The following is a 15369-nucleotide window of genomic DNA, read 5'->3' as shown; positions in this document are numbered from 1 at the left end:
GTGTAAAAGAATGTGTGAATATGTGTGTGATGGACTGGCGTCCCATCTAGGGTGTACAGTGCCCTCCAGGATTACTGGCCCCCCTTGTAAAGATTAATAAAATAGAATTAGAAAAAAAAATCCACCTTTTGATAAAGTAGCTTCATCTCACTGAAAAAAATGAGAAAAATCCAACCTTTAATTGAAATAAATTTATTCAGAGAAAAACAAATCCCTTAAGAAATAATTATTTTCACCAAAAACATATGTGCCACAATTATTGGTACCCCTGCTTTTAATACTGTGTACAACCTCCCTTTGCCAGTAAAATAGCACCAAGTCTCCTATAACATTTTATAAGGTTGGAGATACAGAGAAGGGCATCTGAGACCATTCCTCTGAACACAATCTCTCCAGATCATCCAGGGTCCTCGGCCCTCTCTTGTGCTCTCTCTTCTTCAGCTTACCCCACAAGTTTTCAATGGGGTTCAGGTCAGGGGACTGAGATAGCCATGGGAGAATCTTGATTCTATGGTCAGAAAACCATTTTTATGTTGATTTGGACATATGTTTCAGATCATTGTCCAATGATGACCCAGTTTTAGAGGCTGTCCACATGGCAACGGATTCAGGTGAATCTGATAAAATTGTTTATCGTTTCAGCCTGGCGTCCACACGGCACCAGCGTTTTGGGTGCCCCAAAACGAGAACGGGTTCCAGGGTGGAAAAATCTGGCAACGGCGCCGTTGCGAAGTCGTCTGGATGAGTAGAACAGATTTGTTTACGATGACGTCACAACCACATGACTAGAACAAGCAGCACTCTTGCTGTTTTGTATGAACCACTGCATTGCATTCACTTTTGTATACAGCTTTTCTTTTAAATAAACAAGTAACTGAACCATTTCTTGAATTTCTTTTTTTTATTGGATAAGACTGCTTTTCAAAATGTTCACACACAATATAAAAAGTTATATAAATTATATAAAAATGCTTTTCAAAATGTTCACACACACAATAAGAAAATTAAGTTATATAAAACTATGCACACTAATAAAACTAATTTGTACACACAGAAGGCATGATTTCCTCGCGTAGTTGCAGCCATCTTCTTCTTGTTGTTGTGTGTTTGTTCCTGTGAGTGCTTCACGCCGGGTAGAAGAAGGGGTTTATGTGCATGCGTCCTACTTCTTCTATTGTTCTGGTGTCTCCGATGGGACCGTCTTACAGCGCACGTAGAGGTGTGGCATGTGTATTGCATCGTTTTCAGCAAGCGTTGCGTTGCCATATGTACCTGATATTTTACTGATCCGTTGCCCATGTGGACGCGATATTTTTTTAAATAAAATCTTGTTGCCGTTGTCGTGTGGATGTAGCCTTAGTTTCCTGGCAGAGGCAGCCAGATTTTGATTTAAAAGGTCCTGGTATTTCATGGAATCCATGATGCAAACAAGGTTTTCAGGGCCTTTGGAGGAAAAACAGCCCCAAAACATCACAGAATTTCCAACATATTTTCAAGTTGGAATCGGTTTCTTTTCATTATAGCCATCCTTCTTTTTACACCAAACCCACTTCCAGTGTTTATTGCCAAAAGGCTCTATTTTTGTTACATCAGACTATAGAATACGGTTCCAGTCAAAGTTGTCGTATTGTTTCGCAAACTTCAGGCACTTACATTTGGGGTTAACTGACAGAAAAGGCTTTTTTTTTGGCATACGTTCTACATAATCCTTTGGCATGGACATGGTGTCTGATGGTGGCTTTGGAGACTTGGAAACCCCAAGATTTTACTTTTTCTTGTAATTCACCAACAGTAATCCTTGGGGATTTTTTTTTTTTGCTTCTCTTACCCTCCTCCTCACTGTATGTGGGGGCAAAATAAACTTGGGTCCTCTTCCAGGCAAGTTTGTAACAGTTCCAGTTGGTGTCCACTTTTTTATCATTGCCCAAACAGTAGAAATGGGCATTTTCAGGCGAGTAGCTACTTTTTTTTTTTTTTTAACAATTCCCCGATTATTGAAGATCAACACACTTCTCCCTCATTTGGTTTGTGTGTTCTCTTATCTTTCCCATGTTGATGGATGACTAAGAGAATTTGGCCTTTGTGTCCCCTCATATTTGTCCCCCAGTTAATCAGGAAGTCATGGATTACAGCTTGAAAGCACACACTCCAATCAACTCAGAAATGTACAATTTAAATAAGAAACATGCTTCAGTTATATTGAAGCATCACTATAACAATTTACTATCATGTCCAGGGGGTGCCAGTAATAGTAGCACACGTTTTTGTTGAAAATAATTATTTCTTGCTGAGGGATTTGTTTTTCTCTGAATACAGTTTTTATAATTAAAGGTTGGATTTTTCAAACAAATAAATACAACCCCGATTCCAAAAAAGTTGGGACAAAGTACAAATTGTAAATAAAAACGGAATGCAATGATGTGGAAGTTTCAAAATTCCATATTTTATTCAGAATAGAACATAGATGACATATCAAATGTTTAAACTGAGAAAATGCATCATTTAAAGAGAAAAATTAGGTGATTTTAAATTTCATGACAACAACACATCTCAAAAAAGTTGATACAAGGCTATGTTTACCACTGTGAGACATCCCCTTTTCTCTTTACAACAGTCTGTAAACATCTGGGGACTGAGGAGACAAGTTGCTCAAGTTTAGGGATAGGAACGTTGACCGATTCTTGTCTAATGTAGGATTCTAGTTGCTCAACTGTCTTAGGTCTTTTTTGTCGTATCTTCCGTTTTATGATGCGCCAAATGTTTTCTATGGGTGAAAGAGCTGGACTGCAGGCTGGCCAGTTCAGTACCCGGACCCTTCTTCTACGCAGCCATGATGCTGTAATTGATGCAGTTTGGCATTGTCATGTTGGAAAATGCAAGGTCTTCCCTGAAAGAGATGTCGTCTGGATGGGAGCATATGTTGCTCTAGAACCTGGACATACCTTTCAGCATTGATGGTGTCTTTCCAGATGTGTAAGCTGCCCATGCCACACACACTAATGCAACCCCATACCATCAGAGATGCAGGCTTCTGAACTGAGCGCTGATAACAACTTGGGTCGTCCTTCTCCTCTTTAGTCCAAATGACACGGCGAACCTGATTTCCATAAAGAACTTCAAATTTTGATTCGTCTGACCACAGAACAGTTTTCCACTTTGCCAGTCCATTTTAAATGAGCCTTGGCCCAGAGAAGACGTCTGCGCTTCTGGATCATGTTTAGATACGGCTTCTTCTTTGAACTATAGAGTTTTAGCTGGCAACGGCGGATGGCACGGTGAATTGTGTTCACAGATAATCTCATCTCATCTCATTATCTCTAGCCGCTTTATCCTTCTACAGGGTCGCAGGCAAGCTGGAGCCTATCCCAGCTGACTACGGGCGAAAGGCGGGGTACACCCTGGACAAGTCGCCAGGTCATCACAGGGCTGACACATAGACACAGACAACCATTCACACTCACATTCACACCTACGGTCAATTTAGAGTCACCAGTTAACCTAACCTGCATGTCTTTGGACTGTGGGGGAAACCGGAGCACCCGGAGGAAACCCACGCGGACACGGGGAGAACATGCAAACTCCACACAGAAAGGCCCTCGCCGGCCCCGGGGCTCGAACCCAGGACCTTCTTGCTGTGAGGCGACAGCGCTAACCACTACACCACCGTGCCGCCCTGTTCACAGATAATGTTCTCTGGAAATATTCCTGAGCCCATTTTGTGATTTCCAATACAGAAGCATGCCTGTATGTGATGCAGTGCCGTCTGAGGGCCCGAAGATCACAGGCACCCAGTATGGTTTTCCGGCCTTGACCCTTACGCACAGAGATTCTTCCAGATTCTCTGAATCTTTTGATGATATTATGCACTGTAGATGATGATATGTTCAAACTCTTTTTGCAATTGTACACTGTCGAACTCCTTTCTGATATTGCTCCACTATTTGTCGGCGCAGAATTAGGGGGATTGGTGATCCTCTTCCCATCTTTACTTCTGAGACCCGCTGCCACTCCAAGATGCTCTTTTTATACCCAGTCATGTTAATGACCTATTGCCAATTGACCTAATGAGTTGCAATTTGGTCCTCCAGCTCTTCCTTTTTTGTACCTTTAACTTTTCCAGCCTCTTATTGCCCCTGTCCCAACTTTTTTGAGATGTGTTGCTGTCATGAAATTTCAAATGAGCCAATATTTGGCATGAAATTTCAAAATGTCTCACTTTCGACATTTGATATGTTGTCTATGTTCTATTGTGAATACAATATCAGTTTTTGAGATTTGTAAATTATTGCATTCCGATTTTATTTACAATTTGTACTTTGTCCCAAGTTTTTGGAATCGGGGTTGTACATTTCAGTGTGATATGAAACTACTTCACCAAAAAGTGGATTTTTTCTAACCCTTTTTACTAATCTTTACAAGCAGTGCTAATAATCACGGAGGACACTGTATTCTCATCTCAAGCCCAGAGTCCCTGAGATGGGTTGCGGATCCACCACAAATCTGACCAGAATAAAGTGGCTCCCGAACAACAAATAAATTAATATTCCAATTTTTGCCTGTCATAGCTTGTTCATAACTTCTTGTTTCTTTTGAACTAACCTTGTTATATTAATATTACTAACTTTACATTTTGCTGCTTTGGTAATATTGTAATGTGACATTTGTGCCAATAAAGTAGAGCAGTGGCTACAATTATCAACAACCCATAATTATCGACACCTTTTCAGATTTACCAATAAAAAGCAATTTTACAAAGGTGAGTTTCAGTTACAACAGGTATTATTTTTTTTTAAAGATTTTTTTGGGGCTTTTTTCACCTTTATTGGATAGGACAGCGTAGTGACAGGAAATGAGCGGGAGAGAGATGAGGAGGGATCGGGAAATGACCTCGGGTCGGAATCGAACCCAGGTCCCCAGATTTATGGTATGGTACCTCATCCACCTGAGCCACGACGCCCCCAACAACAGTTATTATTGGTTAATTAATCAACCAGAAGACCCCCCTCACCCCACCCTTTGATCTTGTCATCTACTGACACAGCTCGTTACCTGAGATGGAATTTTTTTAGCATGATCAGCAATTTGAGAAAAACCTGGATGTTATCATCGCAGGTAAGCATGGTGGAAAGATCATGGACATGTTTTTACTTTTCAAATTCACCGATATTTCATGATCTCCTTGTCAAAACCTACTTTGTTTCTTACTCTTTCATTTGACAGTCTTCATTTTGTATCTAAACGCGCATTTGAGAAGTCATGTGAGGTGTCGATAATAGTGATCACTTTCACCGGTGTCCACCATTATCGACACCCTGTGGAATTAACTGACATTTACAACTGTTATGTATTGATCTTTATGTAATGTTCTTGAAGGAGATTAAGTACTTTTTAAAAAAAAAGTGCTGTGATTTATCATAATTTTTTCTGATTTATAACAGAATGGAATGCTTATAGAGTATTTTGAATCTTACTGCAATAAATAGAATTAGTCCAGAATTAAATTTCTTGCATATATTTGGAAAAAAAAAAATCACATTCTTGAAATTTTCAGATTTTTCCACTCCATTCAGAATTTTTTTTTGCAGTTTTTTGTAAATATCTACCACATATTACAATATCAGTAGACATTTTATATTTTTAGATGTAAAAATATAAAAGTTTTGAGGAATGGCATGTGACCTTTGACCTGGATTTTCATGTTGACATTTATTGGTAAACTATCCATCCATCCATTATCTGTAGCTGCTTATCCTGTTCTACAGGGTCACAGGCAAGCTGGAGCCTATCCCAGCTGACTATGGGCGAGAGGCGGGGTACACCCTGGACAAGTCACCAGGTCATCACAGGGTTGACACAGAGACAAACAACCATTCACACCTACAGTCAATTTAGAGCCACCAGTTAGCCTAACCTGCATGTCTTTGGACTGTGGGGGAAACCGGAGCACCTGGAGGAAACCCATGCAGACACAGGGAGAACATGCAAACTCCGCACAGAAAGGGCCTCGCTGGCCGCTGGGCTCGAACCCAGGACCTTCTTGCTGTGAGCTGACAGTGCTAACCACTACACCAGTACTGGTAAACTACAAAACTAGAAATTAATACAAACAACAACAACAACAAATGATTAACAAAATGTGATCTATGAAAATACGTAGAAAGTGGAACAAAAAGATTTTCTGACGCAGGTTAAACATTATCAGTTCATTTACTTACAAACATTAGAATTACTTCCTCATTTACATAAACACCAACATCGATATATTTATATTTAAGATTTTGTACTAAAATATGTCTATGTAAAACAAAATTTAAATAAAAACTAATGTTTTGTTAACTTACTACCACATACCAATTATTATTCTTTTAAATAAATAATCATCAATAATTGTGGAATGGTGTCACGTGATCTGAAGTTTGAGTAATTATTCATGCACAATTTACGTACTGAATGTCTTTTCTACTTTTGCAATGGCCAAAAGATCGGTAAGGTGTCGATAACTGTAGCCACCGCTCTATTATTTAACGTAAAATTGAGAAACAGATGGATAGAAAGACAGAAACAATATAATGCTTTCCAATATGTCAATGTAAACAGACTCACCCATCTCTTCTCTTCTGGGAACCAAAAGCACCCTTGTGTCCTATTGCCTGTAGGGAATGACAAGACTGAGCTGGTTTAGTAATTTTAGAGCCTACAGGTTTACAGGGGGAAAAGTTCATAAAAAAAAGACAAAGAAAAAAAAGAAAAAAAACCCCACCCCTATTAGTTATCACGTTAAGAGTAAACTAACTTATAATACATAGGGCCAAATTACTCAATTCTGATTGGTCAATCAAGGAGGGCTTTTTCCTTAAAACGGGGCCGTATTTCTGAAATGCTATTGGCTAGTTCGTTGCTTGGTTACGGTCACAAAAATTAGCAAATTTTGTCAACAAAATGGCTGACTCTGCTGACTCAGCAATGCCGCGTTTCGCTATATTTGACAAAGAAATGATAAACTAATTGAAAGCTGCAAGGGAAAATGAAAATACCAAAAAAAGTACGAATTTTTGGCTTTCCTTGTTTAAGAAATGGGCCGCAGAAAGACAAATAAACGACTCTCTAGTGGCATATGAATGCTGTGAGTTAGACAAGGTGCTATCGCAGTTTTATGCAGAAGTGAGGAAAGAAAATGGGGAAAACTACGAACCAGACTCTCTTAAAGTAATACAGGCAGCATTGGATCGGCATCTGAGACAAGAGAAATATCCGGGATCAATCCTGAAAGATGTTAAAATCCTGTCCAAAATCCTCGTGTCGCCATGTCATGATGAAAGATGTTTTAAAAACTGATTCAAACGTGCAAGATAGTCTTGCGCCCTGATTGGTTCAGAAAACTTCTTCTTTTGGCTGCTCCCGATTAGGGGTCGCCACAGCGGATCTTTCGTCTCCATTGCTCCCTGTCTTCCGCATCCTTCTCTACCACACCTGCCACTTTCATTTCCTCTCTCAGCACATCCATGTATCTCCTCTTTGGCCTTCCTCGTTTTCGTTTGCCTGGCAGCTCCATCCTCAACATTCTCCTTCCCACATGCTCTGCATCTCTTCTCAGGATGTGCCCACACCATCACAATCTCATCTCTCTTAGCTTCATTCCCAAGCTCTCCACATGTGCTGTCCCTCTGATGTGCTCGTTCCTTATCCTGTCCAATCTCATCACTCCCATCGCAATCAACCTTAACATCCTCAACTCTGCCACCTCCAACTTTGCCTCCTGTCTTTTCGTTAAGGGTACGGTCTCCAATCCATACATCACAGCTGGTCTCACTACTGTCTTATACAGCGGTGCTTGAAAGTTTGTGAACCCTTTAGAATTTTCTATATTTCTGCATAAATATGACCTAAAACATCATCAGATTTTCACACAAGTCCTAAAAGTAGAGAAAGAGAACCCAGTTAAACACATGAGACAAAAATATTATACTTGGTCATTTATTTATTGAAGAAAATGATCTAATATTACATATCTGTGAGTGGCAAAAGTATGTGAACCTCTAGGATTAGCAGTTAACGTGAATGTGAAATTAGAGTCCGGCATTTTCAATCAGTGGGATGACAATCAGGTGTGAGTGGGCACCCTGTTTTATTTAAAGAACAGGGATCTATCAAAGTCTGATCTTCACAACACATGTTTGTGGAACTGTATCATGGCACAAACAAAGGAGATTTCTGAGGACCTCAGAAAAAGCGTTGTTGATGCTCATCAGGCTGGAAAAGGTTACAAAACCATCTCTAAAGAGTTTGGACTCCACCAATCCACAGTCAGATAGATTGTGTACAAATGGAGGCCATCGTTACCCTCCCCAGGAGTGGTCAACCAACAAAGATCACTCCAAGAGCAAGGCGTGTAATAGTCGGCAAGGTCACCAAGGACCCCAGGGTAACTTCTAAGCAACTGAAAGCCTCTCTCACACTGGCTAATGTTAATGTTCATGAGTCCACCATCAGGAGAACACTGTACAACAATGGTGTGCATGGCAGGGTTGCAAGGAGAAAACCACTGCTCTCCAAAAAGAACATTGCTGCTCATCTGCAGTTTGCTAAAGATCACGTGGACAAACCAGAAGGCTATTGGAAAAATGTTTTGTGGACGGATGAGACCAAAATAGAACTTTTTGGTTTAAATGAGAAGTGTTATGTTTGGAGAAAGGAAAACGCTGCATTCCAGCATAAGAACCTTATCCCATCTGTGAAACATGGTGGTGGTTGTATCACGGTTTGGGCCTGTTTTGCTGCATCTGGGCCAGGATGGCTTGCCATCATTGATGGAACAATGAATTCTGAATTATACCAGCGAATTCGAAAGGAAAATGTCAGGACATCTGTCCATGAACTGAATCTCAAGAGAAGGTGGGTTATGCAGCAAGACGACAACCCTAAGCACACAAGTTGTTCTACCAAAGAATGGTTAAAGAAGAATAAAGTTAATGTTTTGGAATAGCCAAGTCAAAGTCCTGACCTTAATCCAATGGAAATGTTGTGGAAGGACCTGAAGCAAGCGGTGCATGTGAGGAAACCCACCAACATCCGAGAGTTGAAGCTGTTCTGTACGGAGGAATGGGCTAAAATTCCTCCAAGCCGGTGTGCAGGACTGATCAACAGTTACCGGAAACGTTTAGTTGCAGTTATTGCTGCACAAGGGGGTCACACCAGATACTGAAAGCAAAGGTTCACATACTTTTGCCACTCACAGATATGTCATATTGGATCATTTTCCTCAATAAATAAATGACCAAGTGTAATATTTTTGTCTCATTTGTTTAACTGGGTTCTTTTTATCTACTTTTAGGACTTGTGTGAAAATCTGATGTTGTTTTAGGTCATATTTATGCAGAAATATAGAAAATTCTAAAGGGTTCACAAACTTTCAAGCACCACTGTACATCTTACCTTTCACTTTTGCTGGGACTTTCCTATCACAAATGACTCCCGAAATCCTTCTCCAACTGCTCCACCCTGCCTGCACTCTCTTTCTTACCTCACTATCACAGCCCCCATTTTCCTGCACAGTTGACCCCAGGTACTTGAATTCACCAACTTTCTTTACGTCTACTCCTTGCATCTTCACTACACTCTCATCCCCGTTCTCACTGATGCACATGTATTCTGTTTTGCTACTGCTCACCTTCATTCCTCTTCATTCCAATGCATCCCTCCATCTCTCCAAACCCAACTCGACCTCCTTTCTACTTTCACCACATATCACAATATCATCCGCAAACATCATGTTCTATGGTGACTCTTGCCTCACTTCGTCCCTCAAGCTATCCATCACTATGGCAAGCAAAAAAGGACTCAAAGCAGATCCTTGATGGAGTCCCACCTTCACCTTGAACCATTCAGTTGTTCCAACTGCACACCTCACTGCTGTTTCACTGTTCTCATACATGTCTTGCACCACGCTAATAAACTTCTCATTCACTCCACTCTTTCTCATACAATACCATAACTCATCTCTCGGCACTCTATCGTATGCCTTCTCCAGGTCTACAAACACACAATGTAGCTTTCTCTGGCCTTCTCTGTTAACATTCTCATTCATTCATTATCTCTAGCCGCTTTATCCTGTTCTACTGGGTCGCAGGCAAGCTGGAGCCTATCCCAGCTGACTACAGGCGAAAGGCAGGGTACATCCTGGACAAGTCGCCAGGTCATCACAGGGCTGACACATAGACACAGACAACCATTCACACTCACATTCACACCTACGGTCAATTTAGAGTCACCAGTTAACCTAACCTGCATGTCTTTGGACTGTGGGGGAAACCGGAGCACCCGGAGGAAACCCACGCAAACACGTGGAGAACATGCAAACTCCGCACACTCGCCGGCCACGGGACTCGAACCCGGACCTTCTTGCTCTGAGGCGACAGCACTAACCACTACACGACCGTGCCACCCCATTAACATTCTTAAAGCAAAAACTGCATCTGACGTGCTCTTCCTTGGCATAAACCCGTACTGCTGTTCACAGATTGCTACCTCTCTTCTCAATCTCGCCTCCAATACCCTTTCCCATAGCTTCATGGTGTGGCTCATCAATTTTATTCCTTTGTAATTACTGCAGCTCTGTACATCTCCCTTATTCTTGTACTGTATAATGGGACTAGCACACTCTTCCTCCATTCATTTGGCATTTTCTCATTCTCTAGGATCTTATTAAACAATCTCGTTTGGAACTCCACAGCCGTCTCACCCAAACAAGTTGCGAACTTGAATGGCTTCCGAAGTATGAATTTGGCCCTATATATTATACAACCCCAATTCCAAAAAAGATGGGACAAAGTACAAAGTGTAAATAAAAATGGAATGCAATAATTTACAAATCTCAAAAACTGATATTGTATTCACAATAGAACATAGACAACATATCAATTGTCGAAAGTGAGACATTTTGAAATTTCATGCCAAATACTGGCTCATTTGAAATTTCATGACAGCAACACATCTCAAAAAAGTTGGGACAGGGGCAATAAGAGGCTGGAAAAGTTAAAGATACCAAAAAGGAAGAGCTGGAGGACCAAATTGCAACTCATTAGGTCAATTGGCAATAGGTCATTAACATGACTGAGTATAAAAAGAGCATCTTGGAGTGGCAGCGGCTCTCAGAAGTAAAGATGGGAAGAGGATCACCAATCCCCCTAATTCTGCACCGACAAATAGTGGAGCAATATCAGAGAGGAGTTCGACAGTGTAAAATTGCAAAGAGTTTGAACATATCATCATCTACGGTGCATAATATCATCAAAAGATTCAGAGAATCTGGAAGAATCTCTGTGCGTAAGGGTCAAGGCTGGAAAACCATACTGGGTGCCCGTGATCTTCAGGCCCTTAGACGGCACTGCATCACATACAGGCATGCTTCTGTATTGGAAATCACAAAATGGGCTCAGGAATATTTCCAGAGAACATTATCTGTGAACACAATTCACCGTGCCATCCGCCGTTGCCAGCTAAAACTCTATAGTTCAAAGAAGAAGCCGTATCTAAACATGATCCAGAAGCGCAGACGTCTTCTCTGGGCCAAGGCTCATTTAAAATGGACTGTGGCAAAGTGGAAAACTGTTCTGTGGTCAGACGAATCAAAATTTGAAGTTCTTTATGGAAATCAGGGACGCCGTGTCATTCGGACTAAAGAGGAGAAGGACAACCCAAGTTGTTATCAGCACTCAGTTCAGAAGCCTGCATCTCTGATGGTATGGGGTTGCATTAGTGCGTGTGGCATGGGCAGCTTACACTTCTGGAAAGACACCATCAATGCTGAAAGGTATATCCAGGTTCTAGAGCAACATATGCTCCCATCCAGACGACGTCTCTTTCAGGGAAGACCTTGCATTTTCCAACATGACAATGCCAAACCACATACTGCATCAATTACAGCATCATGGCTGCGTAGAAGAAGGGTCCGGGTATTGAACTGGCCAGCCTGCAGTCCAGAGCTTTCACCCATAGAAAACATTTGGTGCATCATAAAACGGAAGATACGACAAAAAAGACCTAAGACAGTTGAGCAACTAGAATCCTACATTAGACAAGAATGGGTTAACATTCCTATCCCTAAACTTGGGCAACTTGTCTCCTCAGTCCCCAGACGTTTACAGACTGTTGTAAAGAGAAAAGGGGATGTCTCACAGTGGTAAACATGGCCTTGTCCCAACTTTTTTGAGATGTGTTGTTGTCATGAAATTTAAAATCACCTAATTTTTCTCTTTAAATGATACATTTTCTCAGTTTAAACATTTGATATGTCATCTATGTTCTATTCTGAATAAAATATGGAATTTTGAAACTTCCACATCATTGCATTCCGTTTTTATTTACAATTTGTCCTTTGTCCCAACTTTTTTGGAATCGGGGTTGTACACAAATAATCGTATGGCTCCTCGTAAAATTAAGGATCAATTTCACTCGTGATTTCTAAGTTTTGAAATTGCCCTCGTCGAAATCACTCGTGAAATTAATCCTGAATTTTACTCGGCCCCATATGATTACCTATACTAATAACAAATACAGTAAAGTATACAGTAAAGTAACTTATGTACCGGCATTTAGAGTTAACATTTTGTTCTACCATCGTTGAAGTTATTTGTGTTTCTCATTCGCGCTTATTTTCAGAATCAGAATCAGAACAATGTTTATTGGCCAAGTCTGTTGATACACACAAGGAATTTGGTTCCGGCAGTTAGTTAGTTAGTCAGTCTCTCTCTCTCTCTCTTTCCTTCCTTACCTTGTTTTTCGACATATGACACCATATAAATATATTTTCAAAACCGTTGCGTCATAAAGTTCCGACAGCTCGGTGTGTTTCTTGCTTAATGGTGTTCTCTCCGTTGTCACAGCAACAACAGACCGCAACAAAAGGAGGCAGGTCGAGCACTGATCTCTACGTAAAATACCTGGAGAGCTCATTGGCCCGTCAGAGTGAAGCTGTCTGGCCGCCATATTACCACGCACATCGCATCGGTCCGACTGTCAAGTCAAGTCAAGTTTACAGTGGGGCAAAAAAAGTATTTAGTCAGTCACCAATTGTGCAAGTTCTCCCACTTAAAAAGATGAGAGAGGCCTGTAATTTTCATCATAGGTATACCTCAACTATGAGAGACAAAATGAGAAAAAAAATCCAGAAAATCACATTGTCTGATTTTTAAGAATTTATTTGCAAATTATGGTGGAAAATAAGTATTTGGTCAATAACAAAAGTTCATCTCAATACTTTGTTATATACCCTTTGTTGGCAATGACAGAGGTCAAACGTTTTCTGTAAGTCTTCACAAGGTTTTCACACACTGTTGCTGGTATTTTGGCCCATTCCTCCATGCAGATCTCCTCTAGAGCAGTGATGTTTTGGGGCTGTCGCTGGGCAACACCGACTTTCAACTCCCTCCAAAGATTTTCTATGGGGTTGAGATCTGGAGACTGGCTAGGCCACTCCAGGACCTTGAAATGCTTCTTACGAAGCCACTCCTTCGTTGCCCGGGCGGTGTGTTTGGGATCATTGTCATGCTGAAAGACCCAGCCACGTTTCATCTTCAGTGCCCTTGCTGATGGAAGGAGGTTTTCACTCAAAATCTCACGATACATGGCCCCATTCATTCTTTCCTTTACACGGATCAGTCGTCCTGGTCCCTTTGCAGAAAAACAGTCCAAAGTATGATGTTTCCAGCCCCATGCTTCACAGTAGGTATGGTGTTCTTTGGATGCAACTCAGCATTCTTTCTCCTCCAAACACGACAAGCTGAGTTTTTACCAAAAAGTTCTATTTTGGTTTCATCTGACCGTATGACATTCTCCCAATCCTCTTCCGGATCATCCAAATGCTCTCTAGCAAACTTCAGATGGGCCTGGACATGTACTGGCTTAAGCAGGGGGACACATCTGGCACTGCAGGATTTGAGTCCCTGGCGGCGTAGTGTGTTACTGATGGTAGCCTTTGTTACTTTGGTCCCAGCTCTCTGCAGGTCATTCACTAGGTCCCCCCATGTGGTTCTGGGATTTTTGCTCACCATTCTTGTGATCATTTTGACCACACGGGGTGAGATCTTGCGTGGAGCCCCAGATCGAGGGAGATTATCAGTGGTCTTGTATGTCTTCCATTTTCTAATAATTGCTCCCACAGTTGATTTCTTCACATCAAGCTGCTTACCTATTGCAGATTCAGTCTTCCCAGCCTGGTGCAGGTCTACAATTTTGTTTCTGGTGTCCTTTGACAGCTCTTTGGTCTTGGCCATAGTGGAGTTTGGAGTGTGACTGTTTGAGATTGTGGACAGGTGTCTTTTATACTGATAACGAGTTCAAACAGGTGCCATTAATACAGGTAACGAGTGGAGGACAGAGGAGCCTCTTAAAGAAGAAGTTACAGGTCTGTGAGAGCCAGAAATCTTGCTTGTTTGTAGGTGACCAAATACTTATTTTACTGAGGAATTTACCAATTAATTCATTAAAAATCCTACAATGTGATTTCCTGGATTCTTTCCCCCCATTCTGTCTCTCATACAGTAGTTGAAGTGTACCTATGATGAAAATTACAGGCCTCTCTTATCTTTTTAAGTGGGAGAACTTGCACAATTAATGACTGACTAAATACTTTTTTGCCCCACTGTATTTGTATAGCACTTTTAACAATAAACATTGTCGCAAATAATCTCATCTCATTATCTCTATCCGCTTTATCCTGTTCTACAGGGTTGCAGGCAAGCTGGAGCCTATCCCAGCTGACTATGGGCGAAAGGTGGGGTACACCCTGGACAAGTCGCCAGGTCATCGCAGGGCTGACACATAGACACAGACACCCATTCACATTCACACCTATGGTCAATTTAGAGTCACCAGTTAACCTAACCTGCATGTCTTTGGACTGTGGAGGAAACTGGAGCACCCGGAGGAAACCCACACGGACACGGCGAGAACATGCAAACTCCACACAGAAAGGCCCTCGCGGGCCACGGGGCTCGAACCCGGACCTTCTTGCTGTGAAGCGACAGCGCTAACCACTACACCACTGTGCCGCCCTGTTGCAATCAGCTTTACAGAATTTGAATGACTTTAAACATGAGCTTATTTTATCCCTAATCTATCCCCAATGAGCAAGCCTGTGGCGACGGTGGCAAGGAAAAACTCCCCCAGACGACATGAAGAAGAAACCTTGAGAGGAACCTGACTCAAAAGGGAACCCATCCTCATTTGGGCGACAACAGACAAAATGATTATAACATGAACAGTTTTCACATGAAGTCAGTTTCGTTGATGTTATAAACTCTTCATTGATGGAAACTTGAGTGCAAAACTGTTCATGACAACTGTAGTCCTAAAGTTAGCAAGTCAACTGTA

The 15369-nt window shown here is 41.4% G+C and overlaps 1 protein-coding gene across 1 annotated transcript in view; it reads right to left on the bottom strand.

Moving 5' to 3' along the window:
* Positions 1 to 12984, bottom strand: part of ttll9 (tubulin tyrosine ligase-like family, member 9) — a 37855-nt gene extending 24871 nt beyond the window's left edge. Inside the window, exons 1-2 of the mRNA XM_060936669.1 lie at positions 12939 to 12984; positions 6604 to 6694 (exon numbers count right to left, since the gene is read on the bottom strand). Coding sequence (XP_060792652.1) covers positions 6604 to 6694; positions 12939 to 12984 — 137 coding nt within the window. The remainder of the gene's footprint in view (positions 1 to 6603; positions 6695 to 12938) is intronic.
* Between the last annotated feature and the right edge of the window lie 2385 nt (positions 12985 to 15369).

Source organism: Neoarius graeffei, chromosome 13 (genome assembly GCF_027579695.1).
Source record: "Neoarius graeffei isolate fNeoGra1 chromosome 13, fNeoGra1.pri, whole genome shotgun sequence".
Lineage (NCBI taxonomy): Eukaryota > Metazoa > Chordata > Actinopteri > Siluriformes > Ariidae > Neoarius > Neoarius graeffei.
The sequence above is the reverse complement of the archived record's forward strand: the minus strand, read 5'-3'. Positions and strand labels throughout refer to the sequence as shown.